Consider the following 24,327-nt stretch of genomic DNA (forward strand, 5'->3'; position numbering starts at 1 on the left):
AAATTAGACAAATGTGGTGCACTAAACAGCCCAACTTGTATGTCTTCATCCCGGCTGCTCAAGCGGAGCAGAAATGCAGATACGTCATCGATATTTCCCTGTTTTGGATCTGACCCAAAGAAGGCCAGGCAGATGTTATTTATTGTTCTTTGTCTGTCTCTTTCCTCAGGGACACTTATACAGATGTCCAAAACTTTCCTTGTCATTTTTTAACACAGTTGCTTAACACTGTTTCTGTCACTGTTGTCTATAAGGAATTGTCACATAATTTGCAGACTTGTTTTCGGTTGTAAACACAAGAGCGGCATCTCTTTTTGTCCACATGTTTTTACATGTGTGTTCATGTGCATGTGTGTGAGCCTGTGTCTGCGTGCACTGTACACTGCTGCAGAGTTCAGGTTTCACTTTTAAAGGTTGTCTTCTGCTGACTTGAGGTAGTGGTCAATGTGGACGGTGCCTTTTTTTGCGCAGAAAGAACACTTTGTTCTGCGGAAGGAAAAATAAACAGTGGTGCCGATGGTACAGGGAGGGAAGGCAGAGCGGGCATCATGTGCGGCATTTTTAGGGACTGGTTTTGATAGTATGGACATGGAGTGAATGTAGAGGAGATGAGAAAATAATGCTCTGACAGTTGGCACTTTTTTTCCCTCGTGTACCCCCCAAAACACACACCCACTTCTTCAGTATTGGCTGCTTGTGGGAGTCAGAGGTTATGTTTTTGGTCCCATCGAGGAAAAGGGCAACATTACAAGTCCCGTTTCAATTAAGTCTGAGAGACAGATCCGGCTACGTTATTGCTTGGGGGAATAAATGGCACAGGACGAGACCATACATCATTCGCTTATATGCAAACACTTCACCCTAGCCACTGACATTTACTCAATCCGGAGCCTTCCACATTTCTCAACTGTAGGCACATTGTAATTTTGTTTTGATGTGCAGAGGCTTTGGGTCAGCACATTGCCTCAGTCTGTCGTGAGCAGCGAGGAAGGAGGATCTCACTCCAAATCCTGCATGTAGCATGTGATGACTGCCACGTTGCCTGTCCTACAGCACTTCCTGAATAATGTGAAGCAGGCTTGATATTTTCATTCGGAGCACAAATGACACTCAAACCTCAGTCCTGATGTGTTTATTGGCTGAGGAGGAACTTTCCAGGTCCGTCATCCGCATATATAAATATATTTTCTGCGCCATTTACTTTAAGTACAGCGGTTCTCATGAAATCAGCGCTGTGTCATGTACACTTTAAATATTTGATGTTTTGGGGGGGCTGAAATTTGTGGCCACTTGAGTGATTTTTCTGAGTTTTTCAAGTCTTTACATACAAAGTTTTTAAAAAGCTTATTCTGTTATAAATAAGATAAAAACAAAATCTGTCATTTAGTTAAAAATCCCCTGTGTAGACATACAGGAGTTATACTGCATATTAATTCTCCTGTCAGAAAACTTAATAAAACTGCTGTTGAAATTGACCAAACTCAACTTGTATTTTTTGAACTAGACATGTCATAATATTTTCTAAACCTTTTTTTCTAAGAGAGAAAACACACCATGTCCGTTATACCCAGAGATCAATAACCACTCCCCCTGCCACTCTGCACAGGCAAAGGCCTATATCAGTACAAAAAGTGTGACAGCAGCTTTAAGTTTTTCGGGGTTTTTTGTCGCAGAAAATCTACCCAGAAACTCGCCCAACTCTTTTTTCTTAATTACACTCTGCACTCATTAAGTACAATGTTAGATGTAATAAAGGCCTCTTCTTAATTTGAACAATTAAAATGCAGAAACATACTCACTCCTGCTCTATTTTTTCCTCCCCTGTTTAATTGTCTATTAACAGTTACATCATTCCTAGTTTATAGGAAGCTGCAGTATTCCAGTCTGTTCACAATTAATGATCTGTGGCATAACACCCATTAACACTTTTCTAATGTGACACAAAAATATGGTTAGTATTATCATTAAGGAAATTATGATGGAGCCGTGGAAAAATCCCATTAGCACGGCTGTCAGTGCTCTTGACATGCAGCTCAGTGTGTTGGACGGGGTGTCGCGGGAGCTGGCCGATATCTCTTCTTATTCCATGGCATGTGTCTCTCTTGTTGTCATGGATTGTGTGCCACATGGAGAAAGAGTTCTGAATCAGAGACAATGATTGATTTATACCACTGCTGACAATACAACGATAAACGCTCGGCTTATTTCTATCAATCTCTTTTTCCTTCATGACTTGCATTAAGATATCTTCAAAGCTAAATTTGCTATGATTCCATAATAGGATTATTGATTCATGACAGTTCCTAATGCTACAAGTGGAGTTCCTTTTTTCTAATACATGCTCTTGTGATTTTACAGGGCATGGTAATGTATGAAGGATTACAAATATTATGCAACATGATTAACATGCTCCTCTATTGCAAATTATTTATGACACTAATCACCAGTTCAAATAATGCTCATTAAGAAAGTTATTCATGTGCAGTGTGTGTCCTCCTCCCTCCCTTCCCAGCCCTAATTGAGGAGGGTTGACCTCTTGACCTGAGCTAAATTGAGTTGTAGTCCCTGTGGCGAGCGTCTCCTTCCCGGTCAGTCAGGGCGGATTACACAGCCATTGTGTTCGGCACTGTATCGTCCAAACTGGCTGTAACCAAGCAGATGAGTCACGCATATCTAGGAACACACTCAGGGCTTTTTTATGCTCGAGAAGTGCTGCAAGACACTCGTACACACAAGTATACACACACACACACACACACACACACACACAAATACGTGGCAATCCTTGAGTAAAAGCGCAAAAATGTACAGTAGTGATACACACTCAATTTGTGTGCAGATACAAACTCTTCACTGTATTATCTTACACAACAGGAATCCATTTGATGGATTAGGAAAGGTCCAAGCTGCTGAGAGTTTGTCATGTTTTGCTTATTCATGTCTATTGAATCATTAGTTTTACAGGGGTGTGATGTATCATGTGTTGTACATGCGGTGATCAATCTGCTCTGTTTTCGTACTTTTTTCCTCTTTTTTTTGACTCGTTTTGTATTTGCCTCTTGTTTTGCTCTGCTATCTTTAGAAAATTAAATCTCCCCCTTAAAAGGAAATGTGCTGTCTTGGGAATTGTCACTCTCAATATGATGACAGTAACTCTACGTTCATTTTTTTGTGTGTGTGGCCGGTGTGTTAATTAGTGGCCTTTAATGCTGCGCCACTTGTTGTGGGATTATGTTTTTTTCCTGCTCCGCGTTTTGAAAATCAAAGGACCATTGCTGAAATGGTCCCAAGTGTGTTTGGTATTGTATCAACACAACGTAGCAGCATGATTACAGTTTGTCACTGACTGACTGATACACTGTACCTTGTCAAACATTAATTAACTGATAGCAGTAGCGGTGTTTTATTCACTTGAAGTTATAGTCATTATGAGGTGATCATGCGCTTGAGAGTGTATTAATTAAAACTGTCCAGCTATTTGTATTTTCACTGTGGTCTGACTGTTGATCAAATGTCCAGCTAGCGTGAAACATCACAGGAGTTTGCCCTGACTTGACGGCTCACCCTCTGTAATCACTCCTAGCTAGCTATTAATTATCTAGCAGACAGGTGCAAATGAGAAAAGAATTTGCTCTGTGATGGAAGTTGTTTACTTTAAATGACAAAACTTTTAATAAGTTCACAGTGGTGACAAATCATCGCAAACGGCAGTAATGTTTAAGATCTTATGGCATTGTAAAATAGAATTTTCTGCCTGAACTGCCTCATCTCACCAACAGGGACGGTAATCAAAACAAAAGCTCAGGCTCCCACCACCAATCTCTGATAGAACCATGGGGGATTTATTAGGACCCCCTATCTCTGGCCCATTTAAATGATCCTAGATGCAAGGCGCTCAACAGTGCTGCAGAAACTCATTAAACTCTCAGGGCGTCAGTCACTAAGGCCTCCTTTAACAGGACAAGGTTTCTGTGTTGGCTGATGCAGCCCGCTTCAGCTGCTCAGAGGGATATACCTACATGGTGTCCAACTATGTCTATTCCATCACTTTTAATTGATTTTGTTAATTAATTGCCAGGCCCAACACCGTTTGTTTTGCAATTTTTTTGTGTGCATCAATTCTAAATGTTACTGAGGGAAATATTTCTGATTAGAGACAGTCTCTAACCCATTTGATCGAACAGAGGCAATTCTTTACTTTTTGAATGAAAGCCTCTCTTCCATGGGAGTTCAGTTTTGGCTGGACAAGGCCCAACAGCGAAACATACTTGCTCCATCGTTTGCCATCTTCACAAAAAAAAAAAACAGCTCAACACTTTCCTCTTCATTTTTCACTAAGGTTTGACACCCTGCTTGACACTGACTTGTGCTCCCCTGAGGGAAAGGCTTCTGCCACCATGGGATCCTGCCTTAATTATGCAAAGTACAGGATATTTTGTGCGATTTTAAAAGTGCGCCAGTTTCTGCTTTGGCAGTCACTGCCACACTCCCCTACTGGGAGGTCCTGTCAGACTCCCCCCTTCCTCTTTGCCCAGGAAAATGAAAGGCTAGAAAGAAAAGACATAATGGAGAATGCATTTCAACTGCAGGGGTGGAACGCAGAGGCGTAAGAAGTCCTCAGTGAGACCCTCATTTTACATGGAACAGGTGGGAGACTCTTTTGTTCTCTTCCTGCTGTTAAAATCCATTTCATTTCTTGTACTTGACATGCCACAAGGAACTCTCACCAGTTCTTAAAAGGCTCCAATGTAAAAGGGTTCTGCCTTCTTACTAAACAGAAGTCGTGTTTTTCAAGGCCGATGCTGTTGTCAAAAAGTCAAAAGTGGTTTAGTTGCCATGCGCCTAATGAGTGCCGATCAAGCCGTCACTATTTTGTCAGCCATGCTGTTAAAGGGCAAAAGCACTTAGTAGCTGTTATGTAGCTGAAGCTGTTATAACATGTGCTGTGATTATTTACAGGTGGTTTTATAAATGTATGTTTTCTTTGCGTTTTAGTGTAGATCCAAGTCAGCTTTCATGAGCTCCATATTCACACGGGAATCTACAAGTCGTGTCTTTGACACTGGTCTAATTTAGCTATCCCAGGCACTACACAACCTTTTTACTAATGCAGTCATCAAGGTGTTTTTTACTTGGTCACTGTTGATGTTCGGAGGACGTTTCATGGGAGACTTTCATAATTCATCAAGTCATTACCCAGTCCAATATGTTATTTACGTGGGTGGCTGTTTGCCTTGTTGCCAAACCTCATACATATGAAAGGCTTGTGCGGATTCCCAAACCACAGGTTGAGCTGTCGAAAGCTGTTGAAATCTCTTGGAGTTTCCATACAGAAAATCTCAATAGTAAATAATAAAAAAGAAGGAAATCTCAATGTGTCTAACTTGTTTTTCACCGTTAACTGTTTCTTCCCCTCTCTTTCTCCCCCTTCTCTTTTTCTGGCAGTAGAAGACAATGTGACAGAGGACCAGCACAGTCCTGGGCAGACTGCCATTCCAAGCGGTAATGCTCCATTTCATATTTCATCATTTTCGGCTGGAAAGTGGATCATGTGTCTGTGCGTGCGTGTCTGTTAAGTCTTTGTTCACCTCAGAACGTTATAAAGTATGTATTTCCTGTTTTTAGGAGCTTTCTGTACTGTATACTGCATGGTTGCATGTGTGTTTTCTAAGAGACGGGCACAGCAGCGAAGCTCTTTTTCTTTGTTTGTGTGTTTGTGTGCATGCGTACACAGGTGCGCTTCTAGCCGTCCTTGTGGTTCTGTGTGTTCCTGCCTCTTTTTTTTTTTTTTTTTCCAACTCTTTGTTTCCCAACCCTCTGTATGATGTAGAATAGAGCTACCCAGATGAATGTGTCCTGTCTCAGCGCGTGCCATTCACAGTGGCCCTCCAGGAACAGAGCGGTAATTCAGGTCATGCTAGCAGAGAGCCCCCTATGAATGAAGCCTGCTCCTGATGCACCACACTGTATATTTTCATTTCATTTGTCTCAGGTAAAGGTTAAGTCTCAGGCGTGGTTATTTTAAACCCGATATGGATGGCTTTGCCCAGCAGGCTGGGGACCATGGGTACTCTTCGGCTACCACATTAGTCCAGCATTTACCCATGCCTGTCTGAGTGCTTCTGTGCAAAATATAGGACCTCCATGCGTAGATCCTGACTTTCCTCATCTGCTTGACTACTGTGTAGCTGTTTTAGTGTTTTCGGTGTCTTTATTTGTTGTCTCTCTGCAAACCTAAGATTTAGCGCACAGCACGTATTCTGATATAGACTCTGAGATTATTTGCTTTTTCAATCGATCCCTCCTTGCGTGGCAGATGGATATGCCTCTAAATACATTTGTATAATTTTTGGGAAATGCAGAGCAGTATCTATCTGAAGCTGTGTTAATGTGTATTGATAGGTAATGGTGGGTGGTTCTGGGGAAAGAAACTGCCTCCTTAGCCCCTCTAACCCCAGCTCAAGGGGATGAAGGACTGGGCATAAAAGGCAGACTTGCCTCAGAGACCTCCTGTCATCCAGAGCCAAAGTAGAGCTAATGAGTGTGCCTGATTACAACGACCCCCTCAGACACACGAATCTCCCCTCTCCTCCCCATCCCTCCACCACCTCCATCTCTAGAGTGAGGGGAGACAGCCGCCACATGATCGATGTCTGCCTGTGGAGAAATCAGGAGGGCGCACAAATTAATTTCTCACTTTCCTCATTTGACTTCGTCTGACTGATTTACTTTTTAACCCCCTCACAGGATGCAGCTCGGCGAATGGTCAATGAGGAAAGCGTTGTTTAGGGCGGTAAACTTCTAAGATGCTGAGAGATTCCTCATGCTGTTTGGCAATTTGTCACTTCCAACTTTTAAAACGTCTCCCCGTGCAGCACTACTTCACCCTTATGGTTAACTGCTGCCCAAACAAGCTTCTTTAAACGACAAATTGAAAAGCAGCGGAAAAGCTCACCTGCTTTTCGTACATTTGCCACTTTGACAGACGTGGCCACAATAGCCATTAGACTCCTGACAAGCTAAGGGCTTAATCAGACATGGTGTCAAGATCAGCCTCATAAGTAGACCCCCAGTTGTGCTCTTCTGTGACTCTGCAAGCGTTCTGTGGGCCCTGCATCCTGTTTCTCATTCATGTTTGATATGTGGCAAAGCCAAAGGAGAAATGCTAACAAAAGAGGCCCTCTAAAAGACAGACAGTATTATGCATAGTATAGAGGGGCAGGAACAGTATGATATCTGAGATTTAATGAGGCAGTGTGCTTTTTTACACAGAGTGTCGAGCAGGCTTAAGATCTGCAGCTTGGCTTTACCACTGCGCTGCCTGTGTGTAATTATAACCACATGCTCCGTGCTTTTTCTTCTCTCTTATATATACATCCCTTTCTTTTTCCTCTCTTTCTTTTTTTGCTCTTGGCTATGTCAGATCGAGCCAGTCTTTTTTTTTTTTCCAAGAGAGTGCCAGCTCTGTCATTGTGGAGTGGACTGAGGAAAATAGAAGTGTTACAGAGATCTGAAAGGGTGTCTGGGTGGCAAGGTGCCGTAGCGCATAGAGTAGAGTAGCGTAGCTCAGCTGTGCGGCGTCTGAGATTCAGGCTCTGGCTGAGGTTGAGGCTGCCCACAGATCAATGTACTGCAGGGCTCAGTACAGCAGGAAGAGGAAAGGACTCTTTCACTCCACCACTTCAGAAAATCATATTCTCTATTATTCATTTCCTTTGATGTTTTACAGCACTAATGGCATAGCAAGGCGCTCCGTTCAATATTATCACTCCCTGTGAGAGAGCGAGTGAGACAGGGTGAGGGAGAGAGAAAGGGAACATTTGGTATGTTCAAATGTTGTTTCTCATACAGCTTCTTTGATTCCCGTTCTTTTTTTTTTTTTGTACGCTCCTGTGTTTTTTTGTGATCCAGAGTTTCTAATGGTGGATGCTACCGTCTGTGTACCTGTTATTGTATGTGCTGCCTCCTTCATGTAGCATCTCAAGTGTTTGTTATTACTCCCTCTGTAATTGTCTGGCATCTTTTTCTCTTTCTGTGCTACTCTTATCTTTATCGTCGCATGCATCATAAAATTTTCATAAATATGCTGCATGTTTTCTGTAACGACAAGGTGGGAAACATTTTCTGTCGGCGCATCCCTTTGAGCTTGTAAAGCATTTAGCATTTTGAGAGAATTAGCTTCTGACAAACATCTCTGCTAATCTACTTTCAGATTTCAATGCATCATGCATCAAAATATTAAGCAGCAATTAGTCCTTGTTATGAATCTCTGAGACTTGAAGCAGATAAAACAAATGACATGCACCGACCATGTGAACACCCCCCCCCCACACCCCCCGCCCTCGCCCCCCTCCATGCAAATTCTTGACGATCGTTAACAATCTGGCAAGTGTCAAACTCACACACTCGTCGTCGGATCATGACATCCTTTAATGATGGGGGATCAGTGGATGTGACGGTCTGAGTGGAGAGCCCCAAATCCCATACACACAGAGGAGGATACACTCTAAGGCACATGTGGCATTAGAATGTAGTGTGACCTATATATGGCGGGTGCTCTGCAAAAAAAGTTTTAGATTTTTAAATAATGAGGTGCCAGCAACCGTGTGAAGGTTATTCAATCTTAATGTCCTCCTATTTCTGACAGCCTCCCTCACTCTGATAAAGGAGCGCACTCACCTTTGATCAGGCCCGCCGACATGTGTCGACAGAAGCTGCTCGCTGGTTAAAATAAATTCTTAATTCGAACTTGGGGGTGGGCGGTTGCAGGGTGGGTTTGCCGAGGAGGGGGCATCATTGGATCAGGATCTCTGGGAAATGATGGGGAAATGAGGAGACGGGTGTGCTGGTAATGATGTTTTTCAACACCAAGGTCTTTCATTGCAAAAAGAAAGACTGATCGTGCAAGATGTAATGTATCTACAGGCAAGTAAGAGCATAGCCCTCAGTGATTTCACACTGCTGCTCAGTATTTGGGCTATATATGGGTGAATTTCAGTTTAACATCCTTCACATGCTGGATCTTAAAGATTGCTTTGTAGCCACAATAACTTACTGGTATGTCTGTTCCTTGTTCTAGGCATATTATATTTTAATATCCTTATGTTAAGTGTTAGATGTAAATCTCTTCTGAGGGAGATTGTGGCAAGGGCCTAACTTTTTTAATCCTAACTCTTTGGCTTTAGGCTTTGCACAATCTTTGCCAGATTCTTTACACTTCATTACATATTCCTGTAGATTCATGCCCCCCCCCCCCTCTCCTCCTCCTCCTCTCCCCATGGTCAGTGTCTCCCACCTGTCTCAGTGTGTGGGCCAGACAGTAGGGGGACAAGTGGAGGATCCCCTGCTAAGGACCACGGGTCCCTGGTGGGGCTAATGGAGCAGAGAAGAGAATATCAATTAAAAGGTTATAAATATTTAAGAGCAGAAATATTCAATAATATAAGGGTGGGGGGTCCAGGGGACTCTTTAAGTCCCAAGATGAAAGTTGTGGCATGATAAATGTCACCAGGCACCATAAGAGGCAAGAGTGTGCATGATGGATGGAGTGGGACTCAGACAGATATTACATGCTCTAAAGACGTCAGTCACCATTCAGATTTTAACATTTTATTAGTACAGTATTTATGTGCTTCTATTAACATAAAGATTAAAAATTCTCCCTAAAAATCTTTATTATATTCCTTCCATGAATAATGTTTAGCTCTACACTACAATCATGTAACATCAAGATGACCTTATCAGAATATGGATCAACAGTCAATCCACTTCCCCACCTGTCTTTACCTTCAATATCAACATTTTCAAGCTGATTAACAAAATAATTGCGGTGATGAAAATATTTCTCAATATGCCACACATCCTCCTCCTCCCCCTTCATATTCCACATGTGATTGTCAGCCATTCCAAGCATGCTTCTATTGATCTGCTGTCCAGCCTGTAGAGACTGGTAGAAGAGGATGTCCTGATCTGATGGATTACTGTATGAGGCCCAGAGGCACAGGAACCTCAGTATTGACGTGGCTCTTTAATCCCAGGGTTGGACGTGACCTTGCCGTGTCAACTCCCCCCAACAAACCAACACACACACACCACCACCCCCAAACATGTAGCAGTTTACACTTACAGCGCCGCATCACTGTGGTGCACCGGAGGTCACTCGGCTCGACCGAGGGCGCAGAACCAGCTTGGTTTCACTGGAAGTCGCAGCTGAAACTTGTCGCCCGAAACAAGAGAGAGAAGAATAAAGTAGCAGAAACATGAAGTTCATAAAGCTCCCAAGTTCGCCAAATACCTTTTTTCATTTGCTTGTCATCTATTAGCAGTGAAAAAATGAGGAACAACTTGGTATGCACAGAAAAATGCGTCTGAGAAGTGTTCCTACCAAAGTTAAAACAGAAAATATAGCAATCAGTTGTCTTCTCTGTGATATGATATTAGAGAAATTAATGATTCCTAGAGATCACTGGAAAAAAAAATATCAAAGTCTTAACCTCCTCCACTGGCACCCTGTAAAAAAAGACATTTGTGTGTTCACATCTCAGTGCATATTGTGAATTCTGTGCCTGTGTGTGTGTGTGGAGATGAATCATAAGTCTATATTGTGTGGCTTTTGGCCTCAGTCAGAAGTGTTTCCCCCAGAGCAAGAAAGGCCTGCATCTGTGAGGATTGGGTTGGGATTTTCATTTTCTTGAAACACCTTCTGTTCTGTTCTGCATGGTCCCACCGGGGACCACAGTGCTGATATTTTTAGAGGGCATGTTCCGAGAGCCTCAGTCGCCAAGAGGGAAGGACAATGGAGGGTGTGATGTTACATCAATACTTGGCGCAAGTGGGGGGAAAGGAAAAATCCTGGGTGGCCTTGATGAGTTCTGGAAAGCCTTTTTTCCTCAAGGAATTTCTCCCAGCACCCTAAAGAAGGAGAACTTAAAATGGCTGCTCATGTGTATGAACACCCACAGTAGAAACACCCACACCTGCAAAAGCCGGTGCCACACAGTTCTTTGTCCGCAGGCACTGTTAAGTGTGAGCTAGGCGAACAAACAGGCTTCTCCAAACGTTCCCCTCTGGAGTTTCAGGACAAGCTGAGGAACACTTAAAATGGCTGCCAGTGGAGGGAAAGGGCTCTCCTCCCCCCAGTACGGCTTAACCAGGGTGACATGATTGTTTGATTGTAAGTATGGCTTTTTAATCAGTCCTATTGTGAAGTGTAATGGTCACAGCGGGGGGAGAAAGAGGGCTGCAGGCCATGCTAACTATTTATAAGATGCGGTCGAGACGAGAGCCAGATTAGCTTCTGAGTAAAGATATTTATGGTCTCGCTTTAAATGAATAACGCAAGTTTTGATTTGTTGTCCGAATATTTTAGCGTCACCAGGCAAACTCCGGATTTGACTGGTATATGAAAGATGATTTCTAGTCCGGGTTCAGGGTAGTGAGTCGCCCACCCCTGGCACTGCTGCAGCACAAAGCCAACAAGAGACAAAACTGCAGATGGATTGAAGAATATTGATGTGCGCGACCCGCGGCTGCCTGCGAGCAAGGCTGAATAATTTAGGGAAGTGTGTCGTGACGACAGCCTAACACACACCAATCTGGGTTTTGTGTGTCTTACTGTGCTACACTCCATACATCCACAGTTCTGGCCTAGATGTCTAGATAATATGGCAAGGTCTGTCTCCTTTGATAGACGCTGACTGATGCAATTCAGCACTCACTGAAGGAATTTCATATTTCTTTGGTCGAGCCAAAACTGCAATCCAGGATTTATTAACTACACATATTCCCATCAGTCTAGTTTCATATACTGAAGTTTTGCTTGGGTGAAGCAGGGCAAACACAACGTAAAACCATTTCTAATAACAGAGGCGTGTGTGTATGTGTGTGTTAGATTTGTGTGTGTGAGCATTGTGCCACCTTGTCTGTGTGTGCCTGTATTTCTTTCACCCTCACCTGCCCAACAGTTCTGTTATGGCATGAGTGGTTGAGTTACAGAGGCCCAAATTGAACCTGCATTTTTATTACAGCTTTTATTATTGTTTTTATTAAATCCAGACTGTAGAAATCCATTTTATTGTCACCCAGAGGAAGCTGTAGTGCCTCACTGTGCGGGTCACCCCTCTGACTATGTGGTGCTGTCATTTCCTGTGGCTCGGCAGATCCAGAGTGCGCCCTCGAGAGGGCGGCGGAGGATGGTGAGACCGGGCGTCTGAGGAAGAGGCTGCTCTCTCCAGAGGAAGGAGAAGAGGGAGAGGAGGAGGACGAGGAGCCTGCGCTGCACAGCTGCGACAGCTGCCGGCAGGTGTTCGAGTCGCTGAGCGATCTCACCGAACACAAGATTAATCAATGCCAGCTGACAGGTAAACAACGTTCAGCCCACCGAGCCTCCCCTCCACTCTGCCACTCAGCTCTTCTCCCACTCCCACTCTCGCTCTATGCCTTCACCAGAGAGTATGCCACACTATGTTTGTTAGTACACCGCACCAAGGGGAGCACAACACCAGACTACCAGCTTCTTTGGTAGATATCCAACATTGAAAGCACACACAGGTCTCTCTCTCTCTCTCTCACTCACACACACACACACACACACACACACACACACACACACACACACACACACACACACACACACACACACACACACACACACACACACACACACAGAACGTTATTTATATGCATCAGTACAGGCATGACACGCAAATAGGCCTCCATGCGTCCTTATAATAGATCACTTTAGGCTATAGTAGTATAATTATAGTGTGTGCATTGTGTCCTTGCCTATTTCAGTCTTACATTTTATTCAGCACGATATTATTCTAAAGTTTCTCTTTAAAGTAGAATGTAGCTGCAAGGTAACCACCAACTGGAAACAGATCCTAGCTCAAGGAAAGTCCCTTTGTATGTCCCAGTACTAGCTAGCTGCAGTAGTAATACATAGCGGGACTGGAAGAGAAGGATGCCATTGGCAGACTGTGTCATTGACCTGTTGATGGATGAATAGGGCTAAAAATACCCTGACAAGGTGGCAGACAGAACTAATGATGTGAACTGAAGGTTTCCATGTGCTTCTCCTGCTCTCGCTGTCCTCCTTTACACGTCCTGATGGGCTTGAATTAAGAAACACCATCTGACACACATCTCCAAATGTTTGGGCACAGACCTTGTCTCTTCCTATCTCGTTCAGAAACAGAACATGAGAAGGCTAAAGTGTAATGAATCAGTTTTTGATGTAGTACAGGAGCCACTGTTTATCATTTCAAAGCAAAGTCAAAGCACTATTCAAGAGAGAGCCTGAGTAGTTCCTACTCTGTTTACATTCAGCACAGTTAGATTTCATATTTTTGCAACCCACAACCAGCAAACCACAAATTATAGGGTAGTTTTCCCACAAGTTTTACAAAGATTTTCCATTAACGATTTGATGGTTTCCCGAACCAAGCTTTGTGTGTGTGTGTGTGTGTGTGTGTGTGTGTGTGTGTGTGTGTGTGTGTGTGTGTGTGTGTGTGTGTGTGTGTGTGTGTGTGTGTGTGTGTGTGTGTGTGTGTGTGTGTGTGTGTGTGTGTGTGTGTGTGTGTGTGCGTGTGTGTGTGTGTGTGTGTGTGTGTGTGTGTGTAGGCCTGGGCCTGTGCATTCTGTCATGGCCCCATTGGTGTTAATTTAAGCAGAAATGCATACATGTTCACTGTGAGATTGACTGCATGCGCTTGTTTACATGTATGTGTGCCCCGGGTGTGGTCATGTGTGAGCAAATTCAAAGTGACGCTCGGTCGGCTAAAGGTGTGAAAATCAATGTACTGTTCGCTTTCACATTACTGTCATCCAACAAAGGCATTCAGTGGCTTAAGGGAAACAGAGTGCAGAACCTCCTGTTACCCTTTTTTCTGAATGTTACACCCATTTCCATTAAGCTGATACACAATCATGAACGGAGTATTTTGGCAACCAAGGAAATGAAAACACAAAGGCAGTATTGAAGACACAAGGGGGACTCTTTGAATTCACATTTTCTTTAATTATACGTTTTTGGTGTTGTTGTTTTCTTGAAACAGTCGATAAATGTTATAAGATTTGTGATTCGGGAGCAGATGTTTTTTTTTCTGTTCTGCACCACTTTAATGTGGTCATGACTGAGTCAGCCATATTTTCTCTATAATTAAGCCCAGCTTTTATAAATGTCAATCTTACGGACAAATAACTCTTAATTGCTCAATGATGAAAAAAGCGCAGTTTGGATAAGAGCCCCCGTGGAAACCAAACAAAAGAATCTAATTGCCATTAGGGTATTGTGATTGTGCAGAAACACTCTATTAGTATTCAAACACAGTGGGAGAAAAGAAACTTCTAGATGGCATACTAAGTACTTTGTGTGTGTGTGCTTGTGTCTGTTTGTGTATTCTCTGGAATATGGGAGGAGATTTCCTATGTGGCATTATGTAGACATCCATGACCAATTAATCTGCCTTACATCAAGTCTCTACTCACAGATGGATCCTTTATTAGAACCATTTTCTAATCAAGCACCAGCACCTGCTAAACCCTCCATTTTTTACAATTTCAAATGTTTTATTTTTGGTAAACAAATTGCAGAGCTTGACTGGAACCAATCCACATATGGAGATTTGCTTGCTGTTCCCTGACAGAACACAGCTCGTTTCCACCAGCTGATATCCCATAAGCGTTTACATTATATTACCAGAACCAGACTTGCCCATGTACAACCACTACTGCGTGTGATCTGGGCCTCATTATACTTTGCATCTATGTTATACATTAAAAAAAAACATAGTTTCACAACAGGAGTGAGACTAAACAGACTCAATGAAATCTAAACAGATTCTAGCTGCATGTCGACCACACCCGATGGACAGAAAGAAAGAGAAAGATGTAACATGTCACCGCGATCAATGGCTGCCATTGTCTCCCCACCGTCTGGCAGAGGTATAACACCTTTCCATGCACTTAAGCCGTGACCACTGCAGTGCGCTAAGGGAGCGCATGGGTATGGATTGCCTTGTGTCCCTGATGCGATCGGTGCTATTGATCGCGCTAATGCTGGACTGCGGAGGAAGGCGAGAGTCTGAGAAAGGGAGCGAGGGGGAAGGAGGGAGATGGGGAGAGAGTAAGAGAAGGAGAGAGAGTGCTGAAGGAATGCGTCCCCAGGGAGCCCGTCTTGGGCTGGGGCAGGGCTTCAGGAATGCTCCCCTGGAGATCCAAGTGAAGGCTAGGGCAGGGCTGGAAGAATGCTTCTCTGGAGAGTTGAGAGAGGAGGCTGGCTGGGGCAGGGCTAGAAGAATGTTCCCCCAGAGCACCCCTTTAACTCTGGAGCAGAAGTGGAGGGGCTCCACGGGGGGAGAGAGCGCTCTCTCCCCCGTCCCCCCTCCGGCTCCAGGATGGCTGCGGATCAGGTTTCCGTGTGGGGATCAGCATCCTGCCGACAGGGCTTTAGGCTGCCCTGGGGAGGAGACAGGAGGCTGGAGGCACTGCTATTCCATAGGCCTTTCCAAAAACACTTCACAAATGCTTTGTCTCACTGTCTCACTGTATTGTCTGCACAGTCTTGTATTGTTACTGATCCTTCATGGAGAAAGAGAAACACTGTCTGTAGTTTGACTTTTGTTCTGAGTTGGCACAAGACATGTTCATATGTTCAAAATGAGATTGCAGTGGTGGGCAAGGAAACATGCCTTTACACCTATTCACCGTAGAAATACTTTGCTCCTCAGCTCATATCAGCCTGTGTTTACTAGCAATCCCACACTGTAAATAAAAATAACACCTCTAGCTCAGAGTTTAATTCAGAAGATTGCATTTTCACAAAGCCTTTCTTTCACTGTCAGTTCTCCAATTCGGTGTCTCTGAAGGTATTTGAATAGCCCAGTGCACACATGGGCTGTCAGCCTGGTGGCCATTCTTTCATTACGGGTCCAGCTCCCTTGAGCAACACCTTTTCTTGTGTCCTTCACTAGAGGAGGGGCATGGCTGCTCCCCTTAGAGAGATCCGTGCCCTGCTATTTTAACCCTCTGTGAGATGACCTTTTTAATAAGTGTCTTTCTCTGTTTTCCTGCCGGCCACTGTGCGAGCAAACAGAGCATGTCTTCTGCTTCCCTCAGATAAAGGAATCAATCAGAGAGGGTGCAACAGAGAAAGAGAGGGAGATAACTGGGCCATATATGGATTTATATTATGTAGATTTCCCCCTTTCTTCTTCCCTGTAGACACAGCAAAATGCACTCAGCTTCAATAAAATACATTTCAGATTTATGAGAAAAATACAAATGAAATATTAATACTCTGTGAAAAACAATAAGCTCCCCCAACAATACAGAGGATGGTAATATGATCGGAATAGTTTAGACAAATTTTTCATATGAAATCTCTGTTTGAGACGTGGAATCAGACACATTTTTTTAAAGCCACTGATATATGTTTTCCCCCTTCCAATCCTAACCACCACATGTTTATTCGAAGCGTTTGAATTCATTTACATCCAGTGTTTGGGTCAGCAGCATGGAAACATTCAGTAATACCCTCAACTATGAACAGCCTCCTGGCAGTCCAGGTTTTTGTACTAACTCTTTCCAACAGGCTTCTATTGGTTGTACTGGATTTTTTTTTAACTAACTTTACGTATTGATCCAACAGCTGCTTTTTGGCTGCCAAGAAGAATGTGCCAAACTGCAAAGACTTTATTTTCTTCAAAAGGCCCCTCGTAAGAGGAGAACGACACGAGCAAGACCTGATTAGCCGAACTCTGAGCTACTGCCGTTCATCAGAAATTCTGCTGTGTTTTTGCCAGGGCGTCTTGCGACATCCTGGTACAAAGAGCAGCACACTGATTACAAGGCTTTGAAAGGAAGAGAGGCGGTCAGGGGAGAATAGCTACTTCTGGCACAACGCAGCCACTGAAAAGAGACCTCATGCTAGAGCGAGCTCTCAGAATTGGGCTTGAGTCTTTCCTGTGTGTAAGCGTTTGTGTGTGGGGGGCATGTTCTGTGCGAGTGTCTATGGGAGAAAGAGGAATAGGTAGGAAGAGAAAGAGAGGCAGAGAAAGAAAGGAAGTATTAAAGTAGATGTTTGACTCTGTGGCGTAGCATCCCTGTGCGTTTCCTTTCTGTGCGACAGTGCCAGTAATGTTAACAGGAGTGTCATTAGGAATTCAAAGCATATGCCCTCGTGAGGACGCCCTCTTTCTCTCTCCCCTGTGCTTCACACCGCACACATTATGCACTGTATAAAGTATTTATTGGTCTTTGTCAGACAAGGGCTGCATTTTCCACAGAAAAAAACAATCAAAATAAGAATAGAGGATTCACTGTTTTATTCTTGTGTTTGTGTGTTTAAGGCAGAAGTGACAGTGTTTAGAACTGCAGCTCTGTGCTTCACATCCCCCTCTGTTTAACACACTCTGTCTCCCATGTATTCGCCTGCTCAATCAGTCATCCGCTTAGGCATTAAAACACACATACACACCGACACATATTAGCACACATGCGCACACACATGCTCCCTCACAGCACCTGCGTGCTTGCACTTTGCATTTTAGACGACACATAATTCATCGCCCGAGAGGCAAAAACACATGCTGTGACTTCATCCAGTTGACCTCTTTCTTAAGTAGGTAGCCAGAAAGCAGGGGTGACATGTGGACAAAACAGAGATAATCTCATGTACTCACCTAGAACTACAAGCACTGAGTGAAAACACTATATCAACGACACTGTTGTTATTTCCCCCTCCACTATGTAGCATCCCTTTGAAACTACTGACTTTAGTGGTGTGACAAAACCCCAGCCATGGAGCGGTTGTCTCGGTTTCTCTTGCTCTCTTCATCTCTCCCTGGCCCTGGCTCTGCCTGCTCTTTGTTCGCTCTCTTCCTCAGCCTGCAAGTCTTTTTCAGCGGCACAAGCAGAAGAATGGCACATTAAATCTTAATAGGACTGCGTCTGGCCGTGTTGAATTGCAGAGCGTGTTAAGCCGGCGCTTTCCTCCCCCTTGGCACACGCTCGTGGAAGTGGAAAACAATTGAATAAAAGAAACCGCTCCCTCCCTCTGTAACACAAGTGACTTCGGCTGCCCTGCTGAAGCTATGAGACTGAACCGACTCCAGCTCACAAATAGCATAAGCCCTTACTGTGAAACTGTAACATAAATGACATTAGTCCTTTTCAAAATGCATAGACTTACACCGGAAAGTAGAGATGGGATTTACCTGACCACCCACAATGAAGCTGTTGCTTATTCCCCTCTCAGTGACAGGTGGAAAATACTGCCAGGAATATGAGTGCTATCTGGATATTCCTCAAAAAACTAGAGATGAGGACAAAACTAGCCTGAAGAGACATGTGAAATGTTTTTTGTTTGGGGGGGATGGAAAAAAAGATTTAAAATTAGTGGGAAAGGGGGTTGGTAGAAAAGACAAAGAGGTGAAGACAGACACAGTTAAGGTAGGGAAGAGCCAATCTTAGCAGCAGCAGCGATGTGATTCCAGGCCTGCTTTGTAAGGCAGTCAGAGGTGGTAATTAGCCAGTGATGAGTTGACTGGTTGTGTGTCCAGTGCACATCCTTGCTGGGTGGGGCTGTGGGAGGTAGATAAGGCCAGCAGTGGGCTTATCTCTGAGAAGGACAGGCACCAGGCCTGCCAGGCAAATCCACCCACAGACCAGCCGCATTTTATTAACAACATCATTAATGCCAGACAGGTTATGTGCGGTGGCTCGGAAGAGAGACAGGAAAAAGTGAAAAAAAAAAAAAACACAAAACAAATAAAGTCTCAATTCCTGCTTGGCCCGGCCAGTCTAAAGTACATAGGCAACGGTTGACGTGTTTTGAAAGCAAGGAGCTTGTGGAGATGTTTACCAGGTAGGCAGCCAACGGAAGGGCACGGAGAGCGAGCTTGGATCTTACCTCTGGGTTTTGCTCACTCTCCTCTGGGTCCCCAGAATTCAAATGATTTTCTTTTTTCCCTTTCAAACGTGGGACTGCTCACCAGAATAATGATGAAGCAGATACAGAGAAACATAACTAGGCACAAAGAAAAGGCAAAAATGTGTTTTAAAAACTTTCCGGACATTCAGGGCTCATATTTAACGCTTTGTTAAATATTGAGAGTTATTCTTCTCTGGTTCCTTATTCCACAATCAGGTGTGCAACATTTTGTTTTATTTATACAATACTGATTATTGAATACATTGTTAATGATAAATTACATTATAATTCTAAAAATGCAAATCCCACAATTAAACGTGTGCCCTATTTTTTGAACACATTGCACCTTTGCAGGTGTGTGATGTGTTATGTAGCATCGGTTTAGTTTGATTTTGTCAACAACAGTGTGAAGTGCGTAACATGAACAAACACTTGGTTTGTTATTAACAGTCTCTATTAGCATATCAAATGCCAGAGAGCTTTCAGTGACATGTTTCCCTCTGATAATTTACACCAGGAGTCGACAAGATGTAACATGGCTTCTAGACAAAGAAAAGTTCACTAATCAACGTGTACCTCATTCACAGACAGCTAAAAGAAACATCGTCAGGCTTTTGAATCATGTTGATACTCCCTAATGAAAAGGTCATAGGATTCTGCTTATGTCTGCCTGGAAATGTACTGCACATTGATCCCCACTGGGCTTTTTCCTTAGATGGCTTTTGCCAAACTCGCCAGTAATGGGAGGAAAGGAAGGAGGGCGGTGGAAAGAGTGACCAGTCCGACAGGTTTATGTCTCCCAGCAGGCCAAGCTCCATGGAGCGGGCCCACAGGAAGGAGCGGAGCCAGCTGTGACGGCATCCTGCTAGCTAGCCACTGTGGTTTAGGAACTTTGGGGCTACACTATCACCGCCTCAACATTTCCCCGTCTCCTCTGCCCCTCTCAGGGGCTGTTTTTTTTGGCCAGGGGGTAGTGTTTGGGTGGGGGCTGCTGTAGAGCTCTGTGAAAGAACCACTCCTATACTTCAGGATACGGGGAGTTGAGCCACACACAAGGACAGGGATTCTCAAATATCATGTGAAGTAACACATTTGTTCCTTAGTGCTAATTGCCATTTTTCAGACTGGAAGGTGGGTTCATAAATTTAGTTTTATGGGCAGGATGGGTGTCGTTTAAGGCCTCCAAGGCCACCAGCTGGACTATGCTTTGGCAGAGGGAACATTGTGTGTCGGTACAGAATGTAATAGTTTGACAGTAAAGTCATGCTGTCAGGTAATATAGAGATGTCCTCCTAATGTTAAGAGTAGTGGACAGTAGGGGGTCCAACACCACAGAGAATGTAAAGGTCATCTAATCTATTCCATCTCCAACCTGCCTGGCTGATCGATCATCCTAGAGGAGTCAATCGATTTGATCAGAGAACCTCTCCTAAGAGATTGCCTCCCAACGAGTGGCTGGGATTCTGTGTACGGCTTGAGAGCGTGCCAGCTTGGTACATGTCCCCGTGATAAACCAAGACATTAAAATCCCTGATTAAATAGTAACTCACCACCTGTGGTCACCATTCTCTGAATAAGCCATGGATTTAAGACAGCAAAGAGCATGTGTAACTCTTACTATCACTTCATCATGTTATCAGCCTCATTCGATATGCAATGCATGTACTTTAAAATCAGATCAACAAAATCCTGCAGGACTGACTGACAGTCAAGAGAGATTGGGCTGTGGTAAACAGTGTGGTAATCTTTATATTAGGGCATTATGTGCCCCCAGTCAAAGCATGATGCATCTTTCTCATCATGAACTTGGTTTGTAGAACATACCCCACAAACAAAGTCAACAGACAAAACCATCGTGTGATTGGATTTTAATCCAATTGCATTATTATTCAGGCCTCCCATTGGCCATTCATTACTCTCACATGGAGCCAGTGTGGGTTGTTATCACCCAATCAGGCTCTAGACTGTATTCTGGAGAGCATGCTTTCGTTTGCATCCTTTAAACCCTGTGAGCCTTCCCTCTCTCCGGGCCCGCCAACGGAATACCTAATTCCAAAGTAAACTGATTGCTCTCTCCAACAAGATTACACTGTGATGATGTTAGCCAAATGAGACCGCTATTCGGATGCAACCAGGGCAGGCAAAGGATGCTTACTGCAAGATGACTGATCAGCATGTTAAGAGAAACAAGGTTGAGGAAAAAAAAAAGGGGGAAGGCAGAAAACGAGGGATAGAAATCGAAAGAGTGTGTGAGAGTTGTGCGCGTGGGGGTAAGCAGAAATGTAATTTGCTTCTCACCTCAGGCGACTGGGCTCTGAGGCCAGTAAATATGCAAACAAGCTGAGCCTGGCCATCAATATGAAGACCCTAGATGATTACTAATCTCCACCACAGAAGTAGATTGAGGTCTGCTCAGCAGTGCCATGCAACATGAAGAAAAATAGTGAGTCCAAACAACATCTTAACATCGGCCCATAACATTATTCCCAACTCAGAGTTATGGGTATATTTGACCTTCAGTTTGAGATAATATATATCACTTATGATGCATACAAATGAGCGATACAGCACCATTAGAAATATAGATGTCTTGATCCTGTGCTGGAATTAAATTGGAAAATATACATTACATATCCTCCAGTACCAGTTCTTTCATTCCTGGTACTGATTCCAGAGTTTCGTCCAATACCAAGTTCACCTACCATTGGGGAAAAAAATGGGTGCACATATTATCAGACACATACCTTACTCTCTCTGTTGGCACAGCACTTTTTTGTCAAAGTCACTTGAACAATATCCTGAAAGCATTTTTTCTTGAGTAGACAAATTGACAAGTGGTGTATTGGTGCGACAACCAGATACCCAATACCACACTTTACCACAGAGGCAGATACTATTATTGACACCAGAGCAACCCCAGCATTCACCAGCCTTGCATCATTCTTGACATATAATTGAGAAACTAATGTCATAACTTCTCAGTAACTTTGAACCTTGCTCTCAACTCACCCCTGGTCTTTTCATCATGGAGAACTGCTTGTCTGATATGAGCTCTTAGACGTGAGGCGCAGTAGTTTACCAGCCCATTGTCATTCCCCATCCGTAATCCCGGATAAAAAAAACCTGTGGGACACGGACCAGGCTGGAGTCATTAGGTGCGTGCGTGGCTTACCCAGACAGCCAGATAAACCAGATGCCTCGGGATGGCCAGGGGTCATCTCTCTGTGAGAACACGCTGTTGATGTCCTTGTTTCTCTCTCCCCTCTCTTTCGCCCGCACTCCTCTCACGCCTCTTCATCATTCCTTCTCGTGCTTTCTTTTCTCTCCCTTGATTGTTCTGCACAGTCATCTCAAACACAGAGGTCCGTGTTGGAGCTTAGCAGTCGAAGAACCTGTCAGCTAAAGGGAAGGGGGGAAAGACAGACAGGGGAGTTGTCTGTGGCCCTAGGTTGAATGCCTGAGGGTGTACTACGTGTGGAGGATAGTTAGTGCAAGAGGATGCACCGCAGTCTGCAGGTGAATCCTCTCATTTTGAGAGTCTTAATGCTTTGGAATCATCACCTCTAGGGGGGAGTGTTATGACTCCGTGTTTCAGGAGGGACCTTGATATGGAATGCAGCAAAAGTTGCGTCTTTTTAATTTTTAATTTATTTGTAAATACAGCAGGAGAGCCATGTAAGAGGAATATATATTCTAAGAATGTCTTCCCAGTCCTAAACATAATTGACTATTCCTTGTATTTTAGAGTGTGTTTCCAGCATTGAGCGTTACCCTCTGCAGTGAGTGCACAAGGCTTGAGGATGTTTACCTGGCATGGTGCCTGTTGTAGCTGCCCTCCTGTTGAGGAAAAGCAGGTCAGGCTACAGCTTTGTGTTTGTTTGCTTGTGCGTGTGAGCATTTTTCGTGGATGTGTATGAGTTTGCAAACGTGTATGTATAAATGTGTGTGAGAAGGAGGAGGAGGGGTCGGGTGCTCATTAGGATGGAGAGGGTCAGAGGGCGCATTACATTCTGCCAGAAACAGAAGATGCATCCTCAATGTAAGCATTTCTTTTTCAGAGGTGAACAGAAGGGTGGATAGGTTGTTGGGTAACTGGACTCTCCATCCAACTGAACCATCCATCTGTTCAGCCATCAATCTTCTCACTTTCTCTTCCTCTGTTCATTTACTCATACGGCCATTTATCCACCCTTGCACAGTGGCCAAAGGGCCATGTCTCTTTGTGGCCCTGATAATCTGGACCAATTTCCTCTGCAATTTATTTCCCAGCCAACCACCCACCTGGTCAAGCAGCATCAGGCTTCTCAAGGTAGAGCCACTCATCCCAGCAAGCCCCTTTCCACCAATCACATCCTGTTTTTTTTTTCCTCTGCTAGCCTTAGATCTTTTGTCTTTTGTGTTTTGAAGGTTCAACTGGAGAAATGTTAGCCCTCCTTCTTTCCTTACTGTAAACTGCATCATCAGTCAGACACCATTGTTTACCCCTAACATCTTTTACCCTTCCTTCGTTTTTCATGTCTATCATCATCCTCCATTCCTGTCCCTTTCTTTCTACGCTGCCTCCATTCTTTCTCTTTCTTTCTCTCCCTCCCTCCTTCCATCCTGTCATGGCTCCTCAGTATTCTGCTGCTGTCTTGTGTGGAGTGATTTTGCCCAGACACGTCTGGCTCTGGGTAAAGTGCGGTCCCCAGAGAGCGCGCTCCGCAGCCCCCAGGTCGCCGGCACCATGAATACATTATGATCCCCATTTCCATCCTGTTGCCACGGCAGCACTTTTGGAGCCGCAGGGCGATTAAGACGTGTGCTGTCGATACCGTGATAGGAGCAAAAGTTGGATCTAGGAGCTGGCCTTTGATCAGACTCCATCCTCCTGCCTGCTCACGGTGGCTTCAGTGTAAGAAGACAAAGAGATCTTTGGCTTTCTATTAGTTTGACAAGCTTACCTGCTGTACATAAGCATATCATGCATCCTCAAGCTCCTCTTTCCCACCTCTCTGCTTTATCTCTGTCTTTCCTGCCTGAAACCATTTCCCTCCCTTATTCTCACTTCCGTTGCTCCTCCCCATCACCGCAGTTCAGCTAAGGCAGCATAATACGCAGTCTCTCTCTGTGCTCTCTGATATTCTGCTTTCCTCACAAAGGAAGCAACTCCCTTACCTTTTATTGTTTCCCTTTTTTCTTTGGGGGATGATGTATAAAACATGGTGCCTCAGGTAGAGGATGTTGGGTAGGAAGCCATGTCCCCCTAAATGGCCAGCCGTGTGCATGCGCCTAACACTTCACTGAGCAATCTGTCAACATGTCAGCAACACATGTTTTGTAAAAAGCCTCTGGTGGGAGCCAGGGGAAAAAAGGCACTCCTGCCAGACCAGAGAGGAAATGCTTTTTTCTCCTCT

The 24,327-nt window shown here is 44.1% G+C and overlaps 1 protein-coding gene across 16 annotated transcripts in view; it reads left to right on the forward strand.

Moving 5' to 3' along the window:
* Window positions 1-24,327, forward strand: part of LOC117826867 (zinc finger protein 521) — a 97,356-nt gene that overhangs the window by 8,801 nt on the left and 64,228 nt on the right. For 10 of the 16 annotated variants that reach the window (XM_034703260.1, XM_034703251.1, XM_034703265.1 and 7 more), the window contains 2 exons: window positions 5,446-5,502; window positions 12,159-12,359. Coding sequence is in view for 7 of the 16 variants with exons in the window: in XM_034703251.1 (XP_034559142.1) it covers window positions 5,446-5,502; window positions 12,159-12,359 (258 nt within the window). In the remaining 9 variants the exon portion in view is untranslated. The remainder of the gene's footprint in view (window positions 1-5,445; window positions 5,503-12,158; window positions 12,360-24,327) is intronic. The other 6 variants (XM_034703258.1, XM_034703252.1, XM_034703256.1 and 3 more) reach the window with 1 other exon arrangement.

Source organism: Notolabrus celidotus, chromosome 15, assembly GCF_009762535.1.
Source record: "Notolabrus celidotus isolate fNotCel1 chromosome 15, fNotCel1.pri, whole genome shotgun sequence".
Lineage (NCBI taxonomy): Eukaryota > Metazoa > Chordata > Actinopteri > Labriformes > Labridae > Notolabrus > Notolabrus celidotus.